We start from the raw sequence: 27145 nt of genomic DNA on the forward strand, positions 1-27145 counted from the left end.
CAAGGTTGATATTAAATTCAATTTGTAAGGAAAATTTATCAAAGTGTAAGAGATGCTTAATGTCAATGAATGAATCATCAAACTATTTTGCAAATTTATGGAAGGGATAATTATGAGAATCCAATAAAAATCTGTAACCACAGAAATTCTCTAGTATTACATTTTTTACCTATGACATGGTAACACTTTACAGTTTAGGAGTATATTTTTCTCTCAATTAGGGATATTGTTTTGAAACTTTTTATATAACACACTTAGACACATTTAGATCCTAAAATAAATAATGATAGATGGGGACTTCAAGGAATAATACTTTTGGTCGGATTCTTTCTGTAGTTCTCTGTTAAGTTCATCAATGCGCTGCTGTAGTTTTTTACGTCTCTGTTCTGGTGGCAGATGACTGAAATCTTCTAGTGCTGGGCCCTGAAAAAAAAGAGTCTAAATCACTATAAAAGACATTTTCAGGGAATTTTATTTTTTAAATTTACGTGCTACAAAATTAATACACCAATTTTAAGGTTAATTTCAAATCTGCTTCAAACAACTTCTTTCAAAAAAGAGAAATCTACATGTGTAGATTAATGAAAACAAGTCTACTGAAGAAAGAGTTCAAATTTCAGTCATTTTATAAAACCACAAAACAGAATAGGCAAAAATACCACCAGATACAGATAACTGGTAGTGACTAATACCACATCATTTTCAGGCCTTGGCAGAGTAAAATGGATACATATGAACCTTCTTACAGCAACAACAACAAAATGGAAACACATAACATTTTTCATCTATACAAGTTATTTTATTATCACCACATTCCCAAATCAAACCCATTGACATGATACTCAGAATGTTACAAATGTTCAAACTAAAAATATGGAGAGTTTATATAACTAAGAAGCAACTTACCTCATAAAGAAAATCTTATTAATGAACTATAATACTACATATAGCTTTTGAATGATTACACTTAATTAACCATTCTTGAGGATCAAAACATACGTGATCATTAAATAACAAAATACAGGGGCCGGCACTGTGGCACAGCGGGTTAACGCCCTGGCCTGAAGTGCTGGCATCCCATATGGGCGCTGGTTCAAGACCCGGCTATTCTACTTCCAATCCAGTTCTCTGCTATGGCCTGGGATAACAGTAGAAGATGGCCCAAGTCCTTGGGCCCCTGTACCCACATGGGAGACCCAGAAGAAGCTCCTGGCTCCTGGCTTCGGATCGGCGCACCTCTGGCCATTGTGGCCAATTTGGGAGTGAACCATCGAATGGAAGACCTCTCTCCCTCTCCCTCTCCCTCTCTCTCTCTCTCTCTCTCTCTCTTTGCCTCTCCTCTGTGTAACTCTGACTTGCAAGTAAATAAATAAATCATTAAAAAAAAATGCAGAACTACCAAGTGAGGAGAAAATATATTTGCAGAAAGAGTACATGTACAGTTATCCTTTGTTAATCCAAGTAATACCTTATTTTCTAAAGGAATGATATAATCCAAAGACATATTTCATCTGTAGGAAAGATGTTTGATGTCTGAAAATTTAGATGTTTTGATATTCAAAAAACAATATCATTTAAGAGAAAGTGCTAGCATTTAGATGTAAATTTCTGATTGAAGTGATCTTTTTCCTTTTAAATATTTCAGTCACTGTTACTTTAGCTAAGTTATTAGAACAGAACTCATTAATTAACAACTATTCAATCCATTTAATATAAACCTAATATTATTTTATATACTCCAAAAAATAATATCTTCATTTTTCTTTTCAAAAATGTTTATTTTAAGAATATGAGTATAGTTCAATTTTTTAAAGCATTATTGAAATGAGCTCCCAAAATAAATGCATCCTTGTCACTTAAACCTAAAAAATGCTAAATTGTTTTATTTCACCAACTATAAGATTTCTTACTTTTTTAAAAAAGAAAATTCACTTTTAAGATAAGCCATGATCAAATTAAACATTTAATTAATAATACAATCCCCACTATCTTTTCCCAGTGGCCTGCAATTATGGACATCTAACATGCTTGCCAACAAAAAGTAGGGCGTCTTTTCCAAGTAGCTTTTGTTTTTTCAACTTTCAGTCACCAGGAATAAGACTATCAACCAACCAAGTCTGCCCTAGATAAATTAATCACAAAATTTCCTGTACAAAGTTCCTTTTAAATTTAGTAGTTAATTCACTTACTACATGAGAATTTACAAAATGCTAAATTGGAATTGTCTAAAAAAAGATTAGTTTATTTCCCGCAAGTTATTTGGTATAGCTCCTATATAAGCTCCCAGTAATTTTGGGGTTAGCTCCTCATAATGTAGCTCAATTAATTTGTTTGAAATAAATGTCAAATGGAACACACACACACACACACACACAAATATTTACATCATATGTGCTTCTATTCCCCTTCAGTAATTCAGAAGAATAGAGCACTAACTTTTCTTTCTTTGTTTTTGGAAAAATCTAAGAGTTCTTGTCAGACACTGCAAATCAACTTCATATGATCTTTCCAAAGGGTACTAAAAATGATTTTAGCTAAATTTTTCTTCTTCATAAAAACATGAACTTTTGCTCTACTATGTACTTTTTAAATATTTAACCATAATTTTATTCTCCCTCTGTAACATGACATGAACTCCACCCAATAACATTTATAACTTAATGGGTTGATGACAGTTAACCACATTATTTTTTAGTCTTATGACACTGAGAGTACTGGCATATGCTGGACTACAGATTAAATTATAAAAAGAAAAAACACACACAAAATGTGAGATGTACTTTACCATTTGTTTTGAATTAACAAAACAATGTTTTGAGATTACTTAATGTTGGCACAGTATATAGATCAGCACATAAGGCTTACCATCTTCACCGACCACTGAATAGTTCAATGGAAAACAGAAAGAAATGGTAAATTATTCACATGAAACCATAATACAGAAGATGCAATAATCTATAATTTTTTACAATATTAAATAAATACTGTACATTTCACAATCCAAACAAATATGCCAGAAAAACAATTGTAAGCACATTTTGGGAAAGTGAATTACTTAAAAAAAAAAGCATACACCGATGATAATGGGCAGATATTTTCTAAGTTTAATTAAAACTCAAAATTAAATAGTATTCATTCTATCAGTAATCATCCATTTTCTTTTAAAGAGAATTTTTGTGTAAGTGAAATTTACTTTTAAGCTCTTCGTACTCAGAGTACTAATATTTGAAAAGCCAAACATAAAATTAGATATAGTATTAATCATTTAAAAAGAAATCTTATGTGAAATATTAAGAAATAGAATGTTCTTTCCCAGGGCATTAAAGAAAACACCATTATCTAAATTCTTATAGTTCAAATACTGTTTTGAACTTAAGTATCTCATGGTTAGGTGAAGGTTAACATCTTTAGTTTTAAGAATTTCTTAAAATGCACACGCTCATTAAAAACATGTTATCATCAAAATAATCAGTGAGCTTCCCAGATTCAAGTCTTCTACACATATTTCCTAACAGATGCAAAATTATAGGTTGAATTTTGCTTTCTGTTTTTCAATTTTTATTCTGAAATCTGTATACACTTGAAAAAAACACTAAAAGCATGGTTGCAACTTTAGAAAACTGACTGTTATTCTTTCTGAAAATATGAAATGACAGTCTGAAGAGACCAATGAGTGTACAGATACTAGAGGTAAATATTTATATATACACATATCTCCCACATTTTATGGCTATTAAGCCTTCTACAACTGGTATGGCATCTGTTTAGCATCCCAGCTACACATATATACACATGCGCACAAATACACACACACAGTGACCCAGAAAATACACTGAGCTTTACAAAATTTATCCTTACATTCACCACAAATGGTTTACAGTCTCTAAAAATGTTACTTTCCCTATTTGCTAAATGATGGTGTTTCAAGACAAGGTAGTGGGGAGAAGTCAGATAGAATTTCACATAAAAATAAGAATGAATTTTAATAAATATACATGACAAAAATATCTACCCCTTATCTCTGATGAGTTGGCCATACAGATTAATGGTTAGGAAGGTAAGAAAAGATGACATTTGCTATTCATTATCTTTCCAAACTAAGCTTAACATTCTTTAGACTGTCAGCAGTTTCAAGAAATAAAAACCACATTTTATTTTCCCAAGAAAAAAAATTGTTGATGAGGAGATAAAAAGATTTAAAGAAAGTCTTCTTTAAAATGCTATTAAACAAAATCATATACAGGACAAGAAACAAAATATTTAAAGTATTTGAACTTGACATCTTGTATGATTTTCACTAGCTAAATTCCTATGTGATGCAAATTATTTTTCTGGTTTTTATATTAATACCTTTTAGATAAGATAATTATAGCTGAAATAGCAAATGTTCTCATTTTTAGCTAATCCTAGCTTTACTGTCACTTGGAATATTAGAATATTTTGGGGGCCAGCACCGTGGTGCAGCAGGTTAAAGCCCTGGCCTGCAGCGCCAGTTTGAGTCCCAGCTGCTCCGTTTCTGATCCAGCTCTCTGCTACGGACCTGGAAAGCAGTAGAAGATGATCCAAGTCCTTGGATCCCTGCACCCATGTGGGAGACCCATAAGAAGCTCCTGGCTCCTGGCTTTGGATCAGCTCAGTTCTGGCCATTGCACCCATTTGGGTAGTGAACCAGTGGATGGAAGACCTCTCTCTCTCTCTCTACCTCTCTTTGTAATTCTGTCTTTCAAATAATTAAAATTAATCTTTTTAAAAAATATCTTGTGTATTTTTTAAAGTAATGAACATTCAATGCAAAAAAAATGCCTATAAACTAGAAAACTTCATGTTCTCACTATACCTTAATAAATAGAGGAGAGACGAAAAGAAAATCAGTTAAGTAATAAAAACTATTAGGTATAATTTTATTTTAAGTTAGGCCAAATTCCTAAAACTGTACTCTGGATAGACAAAAGTTTATAAATTGATCTGGCAGTCTATAAGGTCATAAACAATTTAGATAGAAAACAGAGACTTATTATCATGAGATACCCAATTGCTTTTGAAAAAGAGCATCCAGGGGCCGGTGCTGTGGTGTGGGAGGTAAAGCGTCCACTGGCGACACTAGCACCCCATATTGGTGCATGTTCCAGTACAGGCTATTGCACCTTCCATCCAGTTATCTGTTAATGTGCCTGGGAAAGCAGCAGCAGATGGCCCAAGTGCTTGGGCCTCTGCACCCATGTGGGAGACCTGGAAGAAGCTCCTGGCTTCAGCCTGGCCCAGCCCTGGCTGTTGAGGCCATTTGGGAAGTAAACCAGAAGACGGAAGACCTCTATTTCTGTCTCTCCCTCTGTCTCTGTATCTTTGCCTTTCAAATAAATAAAACAAATCCTAAAAACAAACCAAAAAAGACCATCCAATGATGCTCAAAAGAAGGCATCACAGATTAATTTGCATATTAAGTAGTCAGGTTTGGGTATACCCTCGAGTTTCCTATTAACAGAATCTGATTTCACAAAAGACAAAAGGAAATTAAAGGCCCTTTTCCCTTGGAAAAGGTTTGCTGGTACCACGGTAAAACTCAAAAACTCTGTTTTAATAGCAGATTTCTCAATGCTCACTGGTCCTGGTAACTACCTATACCAGTTTTTCTTTGAAAAATGCAAAAAAAAAAAAATCCCATTTCTGAAAAGGCATTTCAGAAAACCAGTGTCCAACAAAGATAGCTCAGGTTTCTGAATTGACTTCTACAACTCATCAGTTTTAAGACACTTTAAGGTATTTTGTAAGCCTGACAGAAAAACTCTTTAAGTCCATGTAAAAACACACAAAACTGGCTTATGAAAGAGGTAACATTCTTCTTTTTGGATTTTCAATACTGAGGAAATTCTGAAGTGACAGGAAAATCTCTCTGTGGGTTAACTTTGAAACTGTATCTCATAACTACCAAATACCATTCAAAGCAGAAAGAAATTTCCCAACCCCTTATCTTATAATCCACTTTTCCCTGTTTCTCCTCTAATCTCCAGCTGGACTGCTTGTCACATTTTCTATTTTACATATTACTTTCTTCTTTAGCATGAAAACTATAATAATAAAACTAAGAGAGGATTTTAGCCTTCTAAAAGTGAGCCCTGTAAAAACAATGTATGAATTTTAAAATATAGAAATAAAACATAATGATTAAGCAAACAGCTTTAAGTTCCATAGGTATAAAATTTTACTTACAAACTTATAATAAAGATGTCACATGTTTAAGTTTCTATAGGTCTCTGGCCGGCGCCGCGGCTCAATAGGCTAATCCTTCACCTAGCGGCGCCGGCACACCGGGTTCTAGTACCGGTCGGGACGCCGGATTCTTTCCCGGTTGCCCCTCTTCCAGGTCAGCTCTCTGCTGTGGCCAGGGAAGGCAGTGGAGGACGGCCCAAGTGCTTGGGCCCTGCACCCCATGGGAGACCAGGAGAAGCACCTGGCTCCTGCCTTCGGATCAGTGCGGTGCGCAGGCCGCAGCGCGCCAGCCGTGGCAGCCATTGGAGGGTGAACCAATGGCAAAAGGAAGACCTTTCTCTCTCTCTCTCTCTCTCTCTCACTGTCCACTCTGCCTGTCAAAAAAAAAAAAAAAAAAAAAAAAAAAAAAAACAGTTTCTATAGGTCTCACAGCTCTAATCACCTAAGATTTTTCATGGAATTATACTTAACTTCCTATCTCTGTGACCATACTGTGTAGAGTACTTTAACTAGGCCTGGAAAACTCGATACATAGGATATAAAAATGATTACAAAAACACAGCTACTAAATAGTAATTTCTTATGATTTATGTAAAAACATTATGTTTAGTATGATCTAAATCATCACAGAGAAGCAATACAGAAATTCTACCCTCATATCTCAGGAATAAAAATCTCAAATATGATTTTTTGGAGTCTTTCAAAAAAGTTTTAAAGGCTTTAAAAGTAACGACAGGCAGTTTTATGGTAACACAAGTTCATCCACAGGGATTGTCAAAATGCTATTAATTACCTGTTACATGACCCATTTATATAGAATTAGGTAAGGCAAATGCAAAGTTCTTAAAAAACAAAAAAAGAAGGCCGGCGCCGCGGCTCACTAGGCTAATCCTCCGCCTAGCGGCGCCGGCACACCGGGTTCTAGTCCCGGTCGGGGCGCCGGATTCTGTCCCGGTTGCCCCTCTTCCAGGCCAGCCCTCTGCTGTGGCCAGGGAGTGCAGTGGAGGATGGCCCAGGTGCTTGGGCCCTGCACCCCATGGGAGACCAGGAAAAGCACCTGGCTCCTGGCTCCTGCCATCGGATCAGCGCGGTGCGCCGGCCGCAGCACGCCGACCGCGGCAGCCATTGGAGGGTGAACCAACGGCAAAGGAAGACCTTTCTCTCTGTCTCTCTCTCTCACTGTCCACTCTGCCTGTCAAAAAAAAAAAAAAAAAAGAAATTCAAAAGGGACATAATACACTGGGGCTGGGACACTTCTACTGCATTACTGATGTCAGTGAAGTCTGTCATACTGCTATAATGGAAATGTAGATAAAAATGTAATCTTGCGGCCGGCGCCGTGGCTCAATAGGCTAATCCTCCACCTTGCGGCGCCGGCACACCGGGTTCTAGTCCCGGTTGGGGCGCCGGATTCTGTCCCGGTTGCCCCTCTTCCAGGCCAGCTCTCTGCTATGGCCAGGGAGTGCAGTGGAGGATGGCCCAGGTGCTTGGGCCCTGCACCCCATGGGAGACCAGGAAAAGCACCTGGCTCCTGGCTCCTGCCATCGGATCAGCGCGGTGCGCCGGCTGCAGCGGCGGCCATTGGAGGGTGAACCAACGGCAAAGGAAGACCTTTCTCTCTGTCTCTCTCTCTCTCACTGTCCACTCTGCCTGTCAAAAAAAAAAAAAAAAAAAAAAGTAATCTTGCCTTAAATGAAGATGTCTTGTTCCACAGGTGGCTAAAATGTAATCTGAGATCAGAAAGGGCTACAGAATAGGGGTGAGCATGGCACAGAGATCGGGATACCACTTTACAATGCCTACATTCCATAATGGAGTGCCTGTGTTCCGTTCCTAGATCCACTTCTAATAGAGCTTCCTGCTGAAGACCTTGGGAGATAGCAGGTGATAGCTCAAATACCTGGGTCCCTACCACCTATGTGGAAAACTCAGATTGAGTTTTGGATTTCTGGCTTCAGCCTGGTCCATCTCCATTGTTGTGGGTATTTGGGGAGTGAACAGATACAAGATCTCTGTCTCTTTCTATATCTCTGCCTTACAAATAAATAATAATTATTATTTTTAATTTTTAAAGGACCAAAGAAAACAAACAAGAGAAACAGGGGAGCAAAGAAAAGAAAAGGAAATAAAAGGAAAAGGAAGAAGAATCCAATTTTAGCATATTACTGTTAATGATTAGACTTAATCTTAAAACCAAACTGCTAAGACTGATTTTTCATCAATAGGTTTTTTACACTGTTTTATAACATCCAAACCATTCTGATAGATGTGTCTGAACTATGGGCTACAATTATCAAAAGAATACCCTTAAAACCAAACAAGAAAAATTAGCCTAACATAATGGAATAAGACTAATTTATTTACCACTAGGATAATAGTTGTTGTTAAGGAAAAGCTTAATACTGTATTAGTTTTTTAAGTAAGTAAATACCAAAGGCTGGCCAACAAAAAAAATACAGGGAAATTGACAAAAATTATTTACCTTTAATTCAAGAAAATAAATTATGTTATGTAAACATTATTCAATATTACTTAGTATTTATGGGCTTTACGATTTACAAAATACCTTCTAACATATTATCTTAGTTTGACTTATAAACAATCTTTATATTTGATATGCCTATCATTTTCTTATTTATTGGAAATTGTGCTTTTATGCTTCTGAAAGTAAGCAGGGCAATTAAAATTGACCTTGACATTTTATTGTCAACAAAATAATATGCTCTAAAATTGGCAGGTGAAGTCAGCATTAGCGACAAATTATTACAAGAGTAACTCTGGTGACAAATTACTGAAAGTCTTAAAAATGTAAATACATTACAAGACAATGGTGGACATATGATTTCACATAAACAAAAAAATAGCTAAATATGATTGTACCCAGCACCCTCTTTATAATACCATTTTTTTATGGTTGAGTATTTTCAAATGTATAAAGAGGAGTTGATTTTAACTTAGGGCAGCTATACTCAATTCTGTGGTGGTTTTAAACTATATATTTCCAGGAGAGAGCCTTATAATGAGGGTGGAGAGTATTAAAAGCCACACTACACACACAATAGGCCATCATGCATTTTAATCCATTATTAACTTACCCCTCTTTTGAGGCTTCTGAAAGAAGGAATTCTGGGCTTCCCTGTTTTTATTTCATTCATACAATAATGCACAGGCTCAATGGAGAATGTGAGAAACTGGGACCCATTAGGAGTACTGGATGTGAATAAACTAGTAGGGGTTAAGGGTGGGGACTGTGGCTAATATGGAAATAAAGAAAGGAATCAATAAGCCAAATGTGCATTGCTTTGCCCTAAATGAAATCTATTTTTGGTAACATATTTTTCACAAAATATCCTCAAATAAAGTATTCTATAGAAATATTAAACAGTTTTGTCCAAAACTATCATTTTAAAAAGTCAAATTTACCTTTAAAAATGTTTAATTTCACGTGATCACCTTTATAAGATGACAGATTAAAAATATAAAATACACAAACTATGTTAGAGAGCAACATGACCTAGATTAAAAAATATTTTCTGATTTCTAAAATATTAGCATCATCACGAATTCCTAGTTATTCTTAACCTGTACTTGTCAAGAGATAAAGGCAGCAGCTATAGCTAGTTATCTAAATGTCACAATAAAATATTTAAATTATAATTATTAACACAAATAAGCAAAAATAATTTATTATAGGCTTTCTTCTCAGTTTTTCTAATACATTCTTATTTCATGTGTCTCTTTTTTTTTAAATCCCAAAATTCCTTGTATTTCTAAGAGCTATACTCTGATCTGACCAAAAAAGATCTTACCTCTCAACTTCTTGAGACAAAATTAAAAGTATGAATAAAGGCTGAGTTAATTATAATTGTGCTGGTAAAGATAATTATAGGTACATTGTAATTTGAGTTAAATTTCATCCACACTCATGACAGAATCAAAAAGATAATTTAAAGTAGAACATACTCTAATAAATATAACATTGCAGTTTAAAACTATATAATCTGGTGCTAGCACTGTGTAACAGGCAAAGCCGCCGCCACAATGCCAGCACCCCAAAAAGCATTGGTTCATGTCCTTGCTGTTCCACTTCTGATCCAGTTCCCTGCTAATGGCCTCGGAAAACCAGAGAAAGATGGCCCAAGTGTTTAGGCCCCTGCTACCCACGTGGGAGACCTGGAAGGAAATTCCTGGCTCCTGTCTTCGGCCTGGCCCAGCCCTGGCCAATGTGGCCATCTGAGGAGTGATCCAGCAGATGGAAGATCTCTGTCACTCCCTCTCTCTCTGTAACTCTGCCTTTCAAATAAATAAATAAATAATTTTTAAAGGATATATCTATTTTCACAGATAGGACACTACTGCAATCACTAAATTATTAGTGAAAGACAAAGCATTCCTCTACTCCATTTTGCTAACCTGGTTAGCTGGATTTGTATATCTAAAGTAAATAACATATCAAAAGGTAGATTCTAACAAAAAGTGAGATTCTCTTGGCAAACCAGAAATTTTTAAAACTTCAATTAATCAAGAACACTAAGCCCTTCCCATTAAAAACTCATATGGGTAATAAATAATTTTATTAGTATGATCTGTAAGACCTAATCTGACATTTATTATTGTGGTGGTCAAACATCTATTCCAATTCAGAATTACAATTTTAGTGGTCTTTCAGTCGACCACATGTTTCCTTAGAAATTCTGGTAGAAATTATATACAAAGTAAATTTCAAAGTATATCACTTAGCTGCATAAGGACTACTCAATATTTTTACTCATTACAACCAAGCAGTGGTCAAATATTAAATCCAGATCTCATTTTTACTTAAGGCATAAAAATCCATTTCCAAAAAGTATAAGTTCAAATCTTCCAAATTGAAAATGTTTATTCTTCTTTAGTAGTAAATCATTAACCATTCAATACCTACATTGATACACTAAAGAAACCTGAATAGCATATAGGAATTTTATGATTTTTTACCTTTGGCTTCTTTCCAAAGAGCCACAATTTGCCCTTGGCTTTTCCCACTGTGGTTTTGGCATCTACCTTCCCACCTTCCTGTCTGGATGCACTGATAGTCCCATCAGAAATGGTTCTATAAATATGTTGACTGTAATCTTCAAATGGAAAGTCTCCTGGAGGTTCAAAACCAGACTTGAAGGAGTCTACCACCATTTGAGAGTCCTACAAACAAGAACAGAAATTTTCAAAACCAATTCATTTGCTCATAACACATTAGCTTTCAAAACTTTAATCAGTGCAAGAAAACAAAACTTTAAAGAAATAATTCTGAAGTAATTATTTAATGTTTAAAGTAATTTCTTCTTGTGAATTTTTAATAAATATTTCAAACCCTACAGAAAAACTACACTTAAAAATCACCACTTAATTTACCATATCCCCTGAAATTCAACTGAAAACTATTTACTGATAAGAAAGGCTAAACTGACAAAAAGAATATATAGAAAAATTATTATAAAGTAGAAACCCTGAGAACTTTTGAAGGAAATAGGCTTTTTGCTTTAAAGGATGTATGTATACAAAGATGCTGGTCATGGGAATAAAGAAAGAGCATCTAATCATTAAAGAGTAAGAGAGTAGTAGAAAGGCTTTTATTCATCCAACAGGGAAAAGATTAAAAAAAACATTAAATTTACATTGCAGAATGTTAACAAATCAATAGGAAAAAAAATCTTATAAACAATGTAAAAAGCATATTTGGAAATGCAAAATTTATGATAATTCATCTAAAGCTTAAAAACTCACATGAAAATTACATATTGTTTCAAGACATACATACCTCTAACTGAATATTTTATTAACACTTTAAGCTCATTATTATTATTATTATTTTTTTTTTTTGACAGGCAGAGTTAGAGAGAGAGAGACAGACAGAGAGAAAGGTCTTCCTTCCGTTGGTTCACCCCCCAAATGGCCGCTACGGCTGGTGCGCTGTGCCGATCTGAAGCCAGGAGCCAGGTGCTTTCTCCTGGTCTCCCATGCGGCTACAGGGCCCAAGCACTTGGGCCATCCTCCACTGCACTCCCAGGCCACAGCAGAGAGCTGGACAGGAAGAGGAGCAACCAGGACAGAATCCGGTGCCCCAATCAGGACTAGAACCCAGGGTGCCAGCGCCGCAGGTGGAGGATTAGCCTAGTGAGCCATGGTGCCGGTCTAAGCTCATTATTTTCAAACAGGATACTTTATTCTCCACAAATTCTTCCCCATTCCTAACTACCTCTCCTCTTTTCTATTTCTATTAATAGCATATTTTGTCCATCATTTAGCTAAGAGTCATACCTCACTTCTGTCACTAATGCAACCCTCAGCAATCATTTGTTAAGGATAAGAAGACTGCAAGACGAGGGGCCCAGTTAATATTGAATAACCCTGGATCTGGGCATTCAGAAACATATGAAGGGTCATCAAAAACTTCACAGAAAATTCATATTATAAAAAAATACATTTCAAAAATTTGTTGCACAAAAATAAACTTATCTTTACATTCTACTTCTCTACAAGCTTTCTGAAATACCTGTGTATATACACACTTTGGATTTTCCAATTATTCAAGAAGTCAAAAATAGTTTTTCCATTTTTAAATTTAAGTAAGGATTATATTTGTTGTTACAGTAAGGTTGCTCACTAATATTTATATGATCTCTACTTGATAGGTTTGCTGCAAATTCTAAAATATGTAGTACATACTTGACTTTCACCAAACACTAGTTCTCTAATCTAGTTTTTTCCTCATACCCTCAGTTTCTGTCCATCATGCCTTTTTACTCAATCAGTGTTCACTAAGGAATGGAATGACCATATAAAAGATTCAGCTGCACCTTAATTAAGATATATTATGAGGGATGGGTCTTCGGCACAACAGTTGAGACATCACTTGGGACACTCACTGTATCAGAGTGCCTGAGTTTGAGTTCCAGCCCTGCTCCCAATTCCATCTTCCTGCTAATGAGCAGGTAATAGCTCAAGTAGTTGGGTTCTTCCACTTATGTGGAGACTAGGACTGAGTTCCAGGCTCCCAGCTTCGGCATGGCTCGCTCCAGATGTTGCAAGCCCTGAAATAGCAGATGGGAGATCTTTGTTTCTCTTTCTCTCCCTTCTCCTCCCCCTCAAATAAAATAAAAGTCAATATTATTTATTTTTTAAAAACACATGGAGGGGCTGACACTGTGGTGTAGCAGGCTGGGCCTCCATCTGTGGTGCCAGCATCCTATATAGGTGCTGGTTCCTGTTTGAGCTGCTCCTCTTCTGATCCAGCTCTCCGCTATGGCCTGGGAAAGCAGAAAAAGGCCCAAGTGCTTGGGCTCCTGCACCCATGTGGGAAATCCAGGAGATGCTCTTGGTTCCCGCCTTTAGATTGGCCCAGCTCTAGCACCTGCTGCCATATGAGGAGTGAACCAGCAGCTGGAAGACCTTTTTCTCTGTCTCTCCCTTCCTCTCTGTCTGTAGCTCTGCTTCTCAAATAAACAAATCTTTTAAACACACACACACACACACACACACACACACATTGTGATAAGACAAATCTCCTCAAGAGGAGGAAGGACAAAACAGTTTCCTTTCCTCATAATGCCCTCCATCATTATTCTATATACTAACCATGTTTCTTGACTGAGAACAAGTACCAACTCTTATGTTCAAGACAACTGACAGCACTACATCTATCTGACCATATCATTCTCTAAATTCTCATTAGACTAGAGGATAAGACAACTGTAACACGCAGCTCACAGATTGGTTATACTTTTGGATTAGAAATGAAAAACTAGGGGCCAGTGCTGTGATGCAGTGGGTTAACGCCCTGGCCTGAAGCACCAGCATCCCATATGGACGTCTGTTCGAGACCCGGCTGTTCCACTTCGAATCCAGCTCTCTGCTATGGCCTGGGAGAGCAGTAAATGATGGCCCAAGTCCTTGGGCCCCTGCACCCATGTGGGAGACCTGGGAGAAGTTTCTGGCTCCTGGCTTCAGATCATCTCAGCTCTGGCCGTTATAGCCAACTGGGGAGTGAACCAGCAGATGGCAGATCGATCTCTCTCTCTCTCTCTCTGTAATTCTTTCAAATAAACAAATAATTTTTTAAAAAAGGAGAAAGATATGGTTAAGACATCTTGCCTTTTTTTTTTTTTTTTTTTAAAGAATCAGCGCTTCAGCATAAAGAATCAGGGCTTCAGCATTCAGAATAGTCCTTAGAGTCCAAAGGAGTCTAACCTATACCAAGAATTTCTTTTATGGAATGTAATTTAGAATCAACAGAGATTACTTCACCTCTTTCCCAATTAATTTCACTACTGAACCTGCAAACATAAACCAAATTCATTTCTTCAGAGACAACTAGATAATACTTACTCTCCTTTCATCAACTGATTTTGCTGCAAGAATCATTCCTTCCAAACATTTTGAAATGATAGGAATAACTTTGCGTTCTGAGTCTGCAAATCCTCTGTAACACTCACTGAGTTTAATAGTCCTTCGTTCATCCATTTCTTGTAGTTGCTAATAACCAGGAATTAAAAAAAGAAAAATTATTTCCTTATCATTCTAAAGATCAGTTAGTGACCCTTCCTCAAAAAGTAATATAGATTTCTATTTATCCTAACCATTACACTTTTTTTTGTTAGTACCTTTTAACAAATGCTATGCAGTTTTACAATACTTAAAATCTAAGGCTTGCTAAACAGTAAGAGAAAGAAAACAAATCTATCAAGGATTTTAATACATCCTAAAGCCAGGTGATACTGGTTCTCAAGACTTCTAAGGCTGCCAGGTCCTCTTTAACCATAGTAGTAACCAGTTTTTTAAAGCTATTAGCCTATATTGTATACAAATCTGAAATTTCTAATCCCTTAAATTAGTTCAGAACACTTTGGTAAGACCTGGCTGAACCAAGGGTCCATAGTTGATTGCAGACTAACAGGTACCCAGACCTATCACAATCTACAGTTCAAAGAATGACTCTCAAAAAAGCTGGAGACACAGAGGTGTCCAGGAGCCATAGGTCAAAGTGACACATATATACAATCAAATCATCAGAATTCAAAATATTGTACATGCTACCAAGAAATGTACTGGGACACATGAAGCTCAATAATTTAAATGCATGTTTGATACTTCCTATTTAAAACTGACCTTTTTCTTTCCTTGGAATAAGGTACACTGTTTAAGTATTCAACTCCCATAGTCTTCATACCACTTTTTCTCTTTAATTACTTTAATAATTTTAAAGTTTGAGACTTGCATTTACACACAGACAACCTATTCCTGGCATCACAAGGTGGCCAGAATGCTCCATAGCAAGGTCCAAACAAATGGAACAGGCTCCCAATCACAAGCAGCAGTTTATCTTTCAGTTCAGGTTTCCCTCAAATAGGAAGATTGAGTCAGAGAACCCAGAAAAACAACAGAGGGAGGACTGGCTGGCTTGACACTCTGGTTTAAATGAACAGAATCTGATATCCACTCCAGTCTACCAACTCTCACTATGCTTCCTCTGTTCTTCTAACTTGGCTTATAAAGAAAACAGTAGGCCAGCTCTCTTTTCACAGAAACCCTGCTCCTACAGACTATCTCATTCAGCATGTTTATTAAATCTCTGTTCTCTAGTTTCCCTTCTTTCTAGAAAAAAACAGTAAAATGATTTTACCCTCATATAAATTCTGGAGTTTTTATCTGAGGCTCTTTGGCAACTGCTATCAAGTCATGATGGACAGGATTTAGAAGCAAGTTCAAGGCCCAAATTACATTTAGCATCAAACAGAGCCTGTAAGATAGCAGGCAGAACCAAACTAACATACATTTTAAATGATTTATTTCTACCATCTGAACTAATGCCAATGATCCTGGGATGGTGTCAAAAAGGTACATGCCAATTCAAGGTGAGCAGATTACAATCACATCAAAATAGTTGATGATACAATGTAACAGTACTTCAAAAAGCCCATGGGAAAATGGAATTAAAATGCAAGATTATTTTAATGCAAAAACACTGAATTAATATTTTTTCATTTTTAAACGCTTATTTTTATTTTAAAGGTAGCGGGGCTTGACCAGACCCAAGCCAAAACCAAAAGGCTGGAACTCTCATGTGGGTGGCAGGGGCTGAAGCACTTGAGCCATACTCCGCTGCCTCCCAGGATTCGTATTAGTAGAAGTTGGATCCAAAGTGGAGTAGCCAGGACTTGAACCAGGCATTCTAATATGGAATATGGGTGACCAAAGTGGCAGCTTACTCTGCTGTGCCACATTGCCTACCCTTTAACTCCTTTTTTTCCATTTTCCATAAACTTTCTGGAGTACTCTGATATTAAAATTTATCTCAAAAACATTAGTGTAGTGTTTTAGTGAACTGCAAATAATACCACTAAATAAATATGCAGAAAATTTTCTGATTTCAAAGTTAGGGAGAGGGCAGTATTGTGGTGCAGTGGGTTAAGCTGCTGCTTGCAATGCAAGAAGGATGCCAGCTGGTTTCAGTTCCAGCTACTCTGCTTCTAATTCAGCTTCCTACTAATGTTCCTGGGAAGGCAGCAGAGGATGGCCCAAGTAGTCAGCCCCAGAGTATAGAAGATTTGTCTCCCTACATTTCTGTCACTCTTTTAAATAATGTTCTTAACAAATAAAAGGGAAAATTTACTTTCCGAACTTATATTCATAGTTAAATCTCTTATCACTAATTTTGTTAACTAGTGAATCTAAAAACATACTGCTTTAAAACTTACGCGTTGTATTTAAAAACTAGCTCTCCCAAACCACATTAACTTAATTTTTCTAAAATTTACCTTGTAAATCTGAGGAATCACTACGTAGAAATGTTTGTGTTGTTCTCCATTAAAGTTCTGTAACTGTGCAGCATATTCATTTTTATTCTCATCAGCCATATGTGTACGCAGATTCAACTGCTGTTTGGCCTAAAGGCAAATTGGACCAAATCATTATCAACAACAAATTCATAGCAATTCACTTCTCTGAAAAATGATACTAAAACTAGATCTCGTCAACACAGAAGCCAACATTCGACATCAAGAGAATCATGAAGCAGTCTGACTCTTTCAAAGCAATAACTATTTAAAATGTAAAGAGATGCTTGCAAATCTTATGGTCAGAGCGGTCTCCTTATTACAATATTCCTCCTTTCCCTATTTTAATTACCTTACTTCTTTGTAGCAATCCATTCAAATAAAACCTGCTCTTATCAAAATCAGATTGCAAATAACTAAATAAATTACATTGTATCCTAAAACAATATATTTTTAATCAGAAGAGAAACAGAGGTACCTTCACAAATGTTTTAGACAATTAAGAAAGTAAAACATTTCTTTGATTTATTTATATCTAACTAAAATATGAAACTAAAAATCACAGTGCAAGTAATGACGGTAAATACTGATAAAAATGTGATCTTTAGATAACATATTCAACAATGATTTCCACCTTGGTGCAAAACCATAGGTACTTTAAGTAATACTTGTTTAGAATAATATAGTTCTATTCTTTCCATCTCTTGGAGAAAGCCAAAATATTATTATCTACAATGATCAGAACATTAGAATACAAACACAAATTGTTGATTCTAGACTTACTAAAGAGTAACCTAAACAAATTTCTCAACTGTTCTAATAAGAAAACACAAAATAAGAATTAAATTCGATTTTTCAGTGTTCCAAGCATTTTACAAGACATTGCTTTGTAAACTATAGAACACTGTGAATATATTTTGTTATTCTAATTCCAGTTTCCACAAATGTGGTCCCCATCTTCTAATACTAAGTTTACAAGTTTAATTCTTAACTCAGAAATGAGACCTATGGAAATACATAGTAGCCAACATCTCATATAAGCCCATAAAAGTCTCTTTTATCCATGGTATATTTGAATATTGTAAAATAAATAAGTAATATGGACACTAAATCCTATGGCCCAAACAACTTTTATATAAAAACATATTCCAAGTTCCAATCTGGAACTCTAACATTCATTTATCACTGCCTCTCTTCATTTTCTACCACAAGCCAAGTAAAGGATTTCAAATGCTTTCCCATCAGCGGAAACTGTTCCAGTTTTAAGTCACTGGAACATATGTGAAATAGTCGAAGCAACATAACAATTCATCTAAGAATAAAGAATCTGTTCCAAATATCTAAAAAGCTATTCAGAGAAAAAAATAGACTGGATATTCTTCCTTTGGTATCAAAAAACCTAAAACAGAGAGATGAATGGAGTCAATATAAGAAAATCTTAAATCGGGGGTGGGGGAAAATGAGCAGTCGGCTGGAGACTGTACATTTCCAATGACAGGGAACTCACTATCATTATAGGTATGGTAAGTCACTAAAAAGAGGGTAGAAAATATGAGTATAAGCAACACAAGTTATACTTAGAAGACCTTTAAAGTAAGCGTAACCTGGAATTTACACGGCTTTAAGAGTTTTAATTGGAAAAGAAGATGGAAGGCAGAAAATAAATTATTCCCCTCTCCCTTCTTTTTTCTCATTCTGATCCTGTAGAGAATCATAAAATCCAAGAAAGAAAACAGAATAATGGTGGGCCTTTAGGATACTAAAAAGTATGATGTGATGTTCATCTATAATTCAAAATCCTAACATTTCAGCACTATTAAAATTCTAAGATAAAGAGCAGCATAGGCATGGGGGCAGGGTGGCTAAACAGCAGCAATAACAAGGTTAATGCTCCTAACAGTTGTGTTACAAAACATCTGGCCCAGAATCAGCAACAAGAGAATTTGGTTTTCCAAAATGAATTAATAAAGCTAAAATCACATACTCTTGACACACACACTGCCCAGCCACTATGTGCAAACCCTGAAGCTTTCTATATTATTTTGGAACAAGACAGAAACTCAATCCTAATAGCAACTATGTCTTCCCTCTGCATTATGAATGCAATTATTATAATAAATTAATATATATTACTTTCTCAAACCAATAAGTAGGCAAATATTTGTATATTTTAGACACAGAGACGGTGTATCTCTTGAGGAAATTCTAATACGTATATAAATGTGTGACTTTTTTCCATACATAGGTAAATTATTTTGATATCAACGTTAGTTTGGATTATTTCTTACCTTTTCAACATCTGCCTTGGTTGCATTGGTATCATTATCCAATCTTTCGTAACTCTGTTGTGCCTTTTCTGCTTCTCTACATTCTCTTTCAAATTTCTTTTTACTCTGTTAAAAAAAATTGACAAAACAAAATTAGATCTCATTTTAAAAATAAAATGTTGCCATCTTGTCTTATGTAGAAATGAAATGCATACTGAAAGTAAGACCTGTCCTTTCTATTAAAAAACAATACATGTGACTTAAACAACAGACATTAATTATACTACAAGGGGGAAAAATACAGGCATAACTAAATTAATATTCATATTTCATCTCCTTTCAATAAGGAGAATATATATTGGGTAAGGTTTTGTTATATGCTCATCATCAGCAGGGCTTTTTGGTTTGCTTGCTGTTTTTTTGTTTTGTTTCATTGGTTGTCTTTCCTGCTTTTTATACTTTTTTGGTGGGACCCAAAAATAGCTTGGGGAGAAGTATCCTTCCAAAGTGGTATTACACTGTTTCTGCCAAGTGTCCCAGGAATACCATTAGTCCAGACCCAATTTATTTGAAAGGCAGAGTTAAGAGAGAGAGAGAGAGAAGGAGAGACAAAGACAGAGATCTTCCATCCATTGGTTTAATCACCAAATGGCCACAAAGGATGGGGCTGGGCCAGGCTGAATCAGGAGCTTCATCCCACATGGGTACAGGGGCCCAAGGACTTGGGCCATCTTCCACTGCTTTCCCAGGCTATTAGCAGGTGGCTAGATTAGAAGTGGAGCAGCTGGGACTGAAACTGGCATCCATATAGAATATTGGTATTGCAGGTGGCAGTTTCATCCACTTTGCCACACAGACTCGATTTTTTTTTAAGATTTTATTTATTTATTTGAGAGATAGGGAACAGATGGAGAAAGGGCGAGACAGAGAGAAAGCTCATCCATCCTCTGTTCACTCCCCAAAAGGCCTCAACAGCCAGAGTTGAGCCAATCTGAAGCCAGGAGCATCTTTTGGGTCTCCCATGTGGGTGCAGCGGCCCAAGGACTTGGGCCATTTTCCACTGCATTCCCAGGCCATAGCAGAGAGCTGGATCAGAAGAGGAGCAGCGGGACACGAACCAGTGCTGCAGGTGGAGGCTTAGCCTACTACGTCACAGCACCGGCCCCCAAACCCTGATCTCTAACCCAAATAACTATGAATTTGCAAAAGCTGTTTACAACTAAGTCATGAAATGTATACCTTTTTTTTTTTTTTAAGATTTATTTATTCATTTGCAAGTCAGAGTTACACAAAGAGGCAGAGAGAGAGAAAGGCAGAGAGTCTAGTCTTCTATCCACTGGTTCACTCCCCAGTTGGCCTCAGTGGCTGGAGCTGTGCCGATCAGAAGCCAGGCGCTTCCTCCAGGTCCCCCACGTGAGTGCAGGGGCCCAAGGACTTGGGCCATCTTCTACTGCTTTCCCAGGCCACAGCAGAGAGCTAGATCAGAAGTGGAGCAGCTGGGACTTGAACCAGCACCCATATGGGATGCTGGCACTGAAAGTGGCAGCTTTACCCACTATGCCACAGCGCCGACCCTACGTATACCATTTTATTTCCTTTCTTACAAATTTTTTTTAAATGGCAGAGTTTATACTTTTTTCCCCCAATTTGCTTAGTTTTCAGTGCATTGATTTTAAAACAACCCCAGTTTCTCCCAGTTCTTTAAATCTCTCCACATTTTCTGATACATCAGGAATTCTATCAGTTTTACTTTCTTGATTAAATCTTTCCTAAAATTTCAACTCATTACCAACTAGTCCTAATACCCGGCTACTTCCTTGGGATTTCTCTTACCCATTATCCCAGGGACTTATTAGACCTGCCTCTTGATTTTAATTTCCTAGTTCCATGCCTTCTCCTTTCTCTATCCCATCATCATTTTTCTAGAACATATTGACAGCAGTGTTGTAATAGATAATTTTTTGAATCTCCATGGATAAAAATGCCTTTACTGGGGCCAGCATTGTGGCCTAGCAGGTTAGGCTTCCACCTGCGATGCTGGTATCCCATATGGATTCCGGTTCAAGTCCCAGCTGCTACACTTCCAATCCAGTTCCCTGCTATCGTTCTTGGTATGGCAGTAAAGGATGGCCCAAGTACTTGGGCCCCTGCACCCACACAGAAGACCCAGAAGCTGCTCTGGGCTCCTGGCTTCAGCATGGCCCAACCCCCACCATTCTAGCCATTTGGGGAGTGAACCAGTGATAGAAGATTTCTCTCTCTCTCTGCCTCTCCTCCTAACTCTGCCTTTCAAATAAATAAAGTCTTTAAAAAAAAAATGCCTTTACCATTATTTTTAATTGATGAAAGTTGCCAGAGTATATATATCTTTGTTGGAAATCACTCTACTTAAGAAATTTAAAAATATGATTCCATTATCTTCTTGCTTCCAACATGACTGTCCAATTCCATTCTGATTCTTAATTGCATGAAGTGTGTCTGTTTTTCATTCTTCTGTCTGGAAGTTGGTGGGCTCTTCTCTCTGACTTGTGTTTTGAAACTTCACAAAGATGTGTTTTGATATGGATCTATTGTGGCAGGGACTTGGAAAATTCTATCTGGAAACTGATCTTTGAATTTGGTGGAAATTTTCTTGAATTATTTTTGCCCATATTAGGTGTTTTCTCTTTTCTAGGATGCTAATTATTTTGAAAATGTACCGATGAGGGGGCTCCAAAAAGTTCATGAGAAAACGGAATGCCAAAACAAATCTCCCGTGAACTTTTTGAAGCCCCCTCACACTAGATGAGCCCTCTTGTTTTATTTTCATTCATATTTTTATCTCTGTTATTCTGTTTTACTTTGACAGACTTCTTCAAGTTCATCTTTTATTCTTTCTAGAGGATTTTTCATTTCTGCTATCATAAAGGTCTCTTTTTTATATTTTCTTTTTTAATAGGACTTTATTTGGTGGATGCAATATTTTCTCTATTTACTTTGAGAATATTATTCACAGTTCTAGTATTTTCCTTGTTTATATTTTTCAGTTCTGTTTCCTTTCATATTCTGTTTCTTCCAAGTTGCCTTTTTCCCCCACATATTTTTTCTCTCTACCTGGTTATATTACTCAGAGAAAAATCTTTTCCAATTTCTTGCTGTCCATAATGCGGAAAAGATATGCCTTGTTATGTATATGAAAATTGCTCAGAAGAGAGCAGAGGATCTCAACATTTTGTTTTAACCTAACTTCCTTTTGAGGACCAATAACAATGTCAATTTTGTGTTTTGATCCCAAACTTGACTGACTACAAAGTCAAAAGCTTTAAATTTCTCATGGGATACCTTCCTTCCTTTGACATGATAGATAAATTTCTTTGATTTCTTCCTTGGCCAGTGGGCAGATTTCTTATAGTCTACTCTCACTAAAAGTATACTCCTTTAAAAGTTCAAATTTTATACAAGGATATCAGTTATAACTCCCCACTACCCTGTATAACTTATCAAAGCCCATGCCCTTAGCAAATACCAGACCCAGTAAACCATCATACCCCAAAACTCCTAACCTCATTTTTTCAAACACCAGTCTATTAGCTCACATACCTACTGCTCTGCTTTTGTTGATCTTTATTTCCTAGTAGCTAAAGATTTCCCTTTCTTAAAATACAATTTTAAAAAAATACCTAGTATATGTATGTATTTGTAGCCAAAAGGTTTCTGACCTACCTCCATTTGCCATACAGCCGAGACCCAGATATTACCTGTAATTTGCATCAAATAAATGTGCTCCAAATTTTTTTAAAATGTAGATTTTATTTAGGAATGGGCATTTGGTACGTTAAATGCCATTTGGAATACCTGTACCCCATATTGGAATGCCTGGGTTACTCTTGATTCCAGCTTCCTGCTAATACATACTCTTAGAGGCAGCAGGTGATGACAGCACAAGTACTTGGGGCACTGCTACCCAGGTGAAAGACCTGGACTGAGGGCCAGGCACCTGGCTTTGGCCTAGGCCAGCAGAATGAACCAGCAGACAGAAGATCTCTTAGTCTATCTCCCTTTCTCTGCCTTTAAATAAATAAATAAAAACAGAAAAACAAAATTTAACTGTAGGCATTATTATGGTCTTTCCCTCTATTAGTATGGGATATCAAATGATATTAGCATTTTATTCAAAACACAGAAAAATATCTGAATATGCATAATATATAAACTATCCTTTTTTTTTTTTTTTTTTTTTTTTTTGACAGGCAGAGTGGACAGTGAGAGAGAGAGAGACAGAGAGAAAGGTCTTCCTTTTGCTGTTGGTTCACCCTCCAATGGCCGCCGCAGCCGGCGCGCTGCGGCCAGCGCACCGCGCTGATCCGATGGCAGGAGCCAGGAGCCAGGTGCTTTTCCTGGTCTCCCATGGGGTACAGGGCCCAAGCACCTGGGCCATCCTCCACTGCACTCCCTGGCCACAGCAGAGAGCTGGCCTGGAAGAAGGGCAACCGGGACAGAATCCGGCGCCCCAACCGGGACTAGAACCTGGTGTGCCGGCGCCGCTAGGTGGAGGATTAGCCTAGTGAGCCGCGGCGCCGGCCTAAACTATCCATTTCTATGAAAAGTAACATAAGAGTTTCACATTTAATTCTGTGAAACTCAGTTCAGAGCTGTGTTTTTTTATTTTTTTTTAACTTTTATTTAATAAATATAAATTTCCAAAGTACAGCTTTTGGATTACAGTGGCCTTTCCCCCCCATAACTTCCCTCCCACCCACAACCTTCCATCTCCCGCTCCCTCTCCCATTCCATTCACATCAAGATTCATTTTCAATTATCTTCATATACAGAAGATCAATTTAGCATATATTAAGTAAAACTTTCAACAGTTTGCACCCGCACAGAAACATAAAGTGTAAAGTACTATTTGAGTACTAGTTATAGCACTAATTCACATTGTACAACACATTAAGGACAGAGATCCTACATGAGGAGTAAGTGCATAGTAACTCCTGTTGTTGACTTAACAAATTGACACTCTTGTTTATGGCATCAGTAATCACCCTAGGCTCTTGTCATGAGTTGCCAAGGCTATGGAAGCCTTCTGAGTTCGCCGAATCCGATCTTACTTAGACAAGGTCATAGTCAAAGTGGAAGTTCTCTCCTCCCTTCAGAGAAAGGTACCTCCTTCTTTGATGGCCCGTTCTTTCACTGGAATCTCACTCACAGAGATCTTTCATTTCGGTCTTTTTTTTTCTTTTTTCTTGCCAGAGTGTCTTGGCTTTCCATGCCTAAAATACTCTCATGGGCTCTTCAGCCAGATCCAAATGCCTTAAGGGCTGATTCTGAGGCCAGAGTAGAGCTGTATTTTTAAACCTAATAGGTGTAAGTTACTACTCTGGTGTAAAAGGAAGCTATTACAAACAAAAATATTTTTATATTAGGTATCTTATTTACATAAGAACATCTACATAAAAAATTCTTTGCAACAGTTAAAGAAAGAATCACTAGTACAAAAATGATAAAAACACTCTTTCCTTGAAAGCATGTCACTCCCCAGATGGCAGCAACGGCCAGATCTGCGCTGACCCGAAGTTAGGAGCCAGGAACTTCTTCTAGGTCTCCGACATGGGTGCAGGGGCCCAAGCAGTTGGGGCATCTTCCACTGCTTTCCCAGGCCATAGCAGAGAGCTGAGTTGGAAATGGAGCAACTGGGTCTCAAATCAGTGCCCATATGGGATGCTGGCATTGCAGGCAGCAGTGTTACCTGCTACGCCACAGCGCCAGCCCCTAGTCTATACATTTAACATGAAAAACTTGCTTCAGCATAATTTTCAAGAAACGCAGTGTCCATCATAGAAATAATACAGTAAAGAATAAATTGCTTATAATCTGAGGGTTCGAAAAGAATATCTTGGGGCCAGCGTTGTGGCGTAGCAGGTAAAGCTGCCACCTGCAGTGCTGGCATTCCACATGGGTTAGGTTAGAGTCCTGGCTGCTCCACTTCCAATCCAGCTCTCTGCTACGGCCTGGGAATGCAGTACAAGATGGCCCAAGCCCTTGGACCTCTGCACCCATGTAGGAGATATGGAAGAAGCTCCTCACTCCAGGCTTCAGATTGGCGCAGCTCCAGCCATTGCGGCCATCTGGGGAGCAAACCAGCGGATGCAACACCTCTTTCTTGGCCAGCGCTGCGGCTCACTAGGCTAATCCTCCACCTTGTGGCGCCGGCACATCAGGTTCTAGTCGCAGTCGGGGCGCCGGATTCTGTCCCGGTTGCCCCTCTTCCAGGCCAGCTCTCTGCTGTGGCCTGGGAGTGCAGTGGAGGATGGCCCAAGTGCTTGGGCCCTGCACCCCATGGGAGACCAGGATAAGTACCTGGCTCCTGCCATTGGATCAGCGCAGTGCTCTGGCTGCAGCGTGCCGGCCGCGGCGGCCATTGGAGGGTGAACCAACGGCAAAGGAAGACCTTTCTCTCTGTCTCTCTCTCTCACTGTCCACTCTGTCAGAAAAAAAAAAAAAAAAAAAAAGACCTCTTTCTTTCTGCCTCTGCCTCTAACTCTCTGTAACTCTGCTTTTCAAATAAATAAATAAATCTTAAAGAAAAGTGTCTTGAACAATAAAACATTATTTAATAAAGCATTAGTATTAGCATTTTAAGGGAGATTACAGTGTTCCTTGTATACATCTTGTTTTTCCATTTACTATAAAACAAGAACATTTTTAAAAAAACTCTGTATACTAAGTAGACTTTGGGAAAATTTAAGTAATTATTATGCTTTTATAATTTTGCTCTACAAAGTACTTTGTTTCTGACAATTGGGCAGTCTCTGACCAGCAGCCTAATAATAAGAACATTTATAGAATTAGAGAGTCACTGAATAGGAAAAAAAACAGTCCATATAATCCAGTCCACTTTCTTTAATTTTTCATATGCTAAAGATGGAGCCAAGAGAAATATAATACTAAGAGAGATAGAACTAGAGTCTTGGTTATTTTAGTCTCAGTCAAATGGCCTTCAGGATGGGTTTGGAGAGGAGCAGGCATTTAAATTAAAACAAGTGTGTCCTACAATGTTGTACATGGGTTTGATTCCTGGCTCTGGATTCTGACTCTAGCTTCCTGTTAACACAGGCTCTGGGAAGCAGCAATGACTGCTCAAGTAATCCTGCCACTCAGGTGGGGACACCTGGATCCAGTTCTCAGCTCCTGGCTTTGGCATCCCAGACATTTCAGGCATTTGAGGAATGAACTAGCAGGTGGGAGCTTTCATTCAGCCTTTCAATTTAAAAAAAAAAAATTCTTCCAAAATATATCACTGTTTCTGTTTCTGTATTCTTTACTCTATTAGTATTTCATAATAACTACTGGTATGTAAAAAACAATCTCCCTAAATATTTACAAAGATATGACTATCCCAGAGTTCACATAAGCATAGAATTACACAGGAAAAAAAAAAGAAAAACAACAAAATGATCACTCATCTTCCAATTACACTTTATTGGCTATTATGCCACCAAAAAAATGTGAAATTATGAATACTACATTGACAAACATTAAACTCAAACAGATGCGAACCATAAAAGATTTCAGAGCTGACCTAAGTCTATGTTACATGAAAACACTATAACTCACATTATCCATCTGTTTCCAGCACATGTCAAGGTACTGTTGAGCTTTCCGTCCTTCCTGGAGATGCTAAAGAGTATAACCACCACCAAAGAACAAAATGAAACAAAACAAACAAAATAATTACATTTTGAATAAAATCTAAAATCCTAAAAAGGTTTTCCATTTATTTTTTATTCAAGGTATTAATTATATATATATATATATATATATATATATATATATATATATATATTTAAAGCTTCACTAGACTTTGGAAGAGAGGAAAGCCAA

The 27145-nt window shown here is 37.3% G+C and overlaps 1 protein-coding gene across 10 annotated transcripts in view; it reads right to left on the reverse strand.

Annotated features, from left to right (window-relative positions):
• The window catches only part of FNBP1L (formin binding protein 1 like), a 125295-nt gene that overhangs the window by 16978 nt on the left and 81172 nt on the right, over positions 1-27145 (reverse strand). For 6 of the 10 annotated variants that reach the window (XM_070078026.2, XM_051857498.3, XM_017346074.4 and 3 more), the window contains 6 exons: positions 26879-26941; positions 19304-19408; positions 16998-17126; positions 14569-14715; positions 11182-11385; positions 314-423 (listed from right to left, as the gene is read on the reverse strand). In XM_070078026.2, the coding sequence (XP_069934127.1) occupies positions 314-423; positions 11182-11385; positions 14569-14715; positions 16998-17126; positions 19304-19408; positions 26879-26941 (758 nt within the window). Of the gene's footprint in view, positions 1-313; positions 424-2865; positions 2881-9302; positions 9462-11181; positions 11386-14568; positions 14716-16997; positions 17127-19303; positions 19409-26878; positions 26942-27145 lie in introns of all 10 variants that reach the window. The other 4 variants (XM_089300343.1, XM_089300341.1, XM_017346075.4 and 1 more) reach the window with 1 other exon arrangement.

This window comes from Oryctolagus cuniculus, chromosome 7 (assembly GCF_051225735.1).
Source record: "Oryctolagus cuniculus isolate XC-2025 breed Fujian yellow rabbit chromosome 7, ASM5122573v1, whole genome shotgun sequence".
NCBI lineage: Eukaryota > Metazoa > Chordata > Mammalia > Lagomorpha > Leporidae > Oryctolagus > Oryctolagus cuniculus.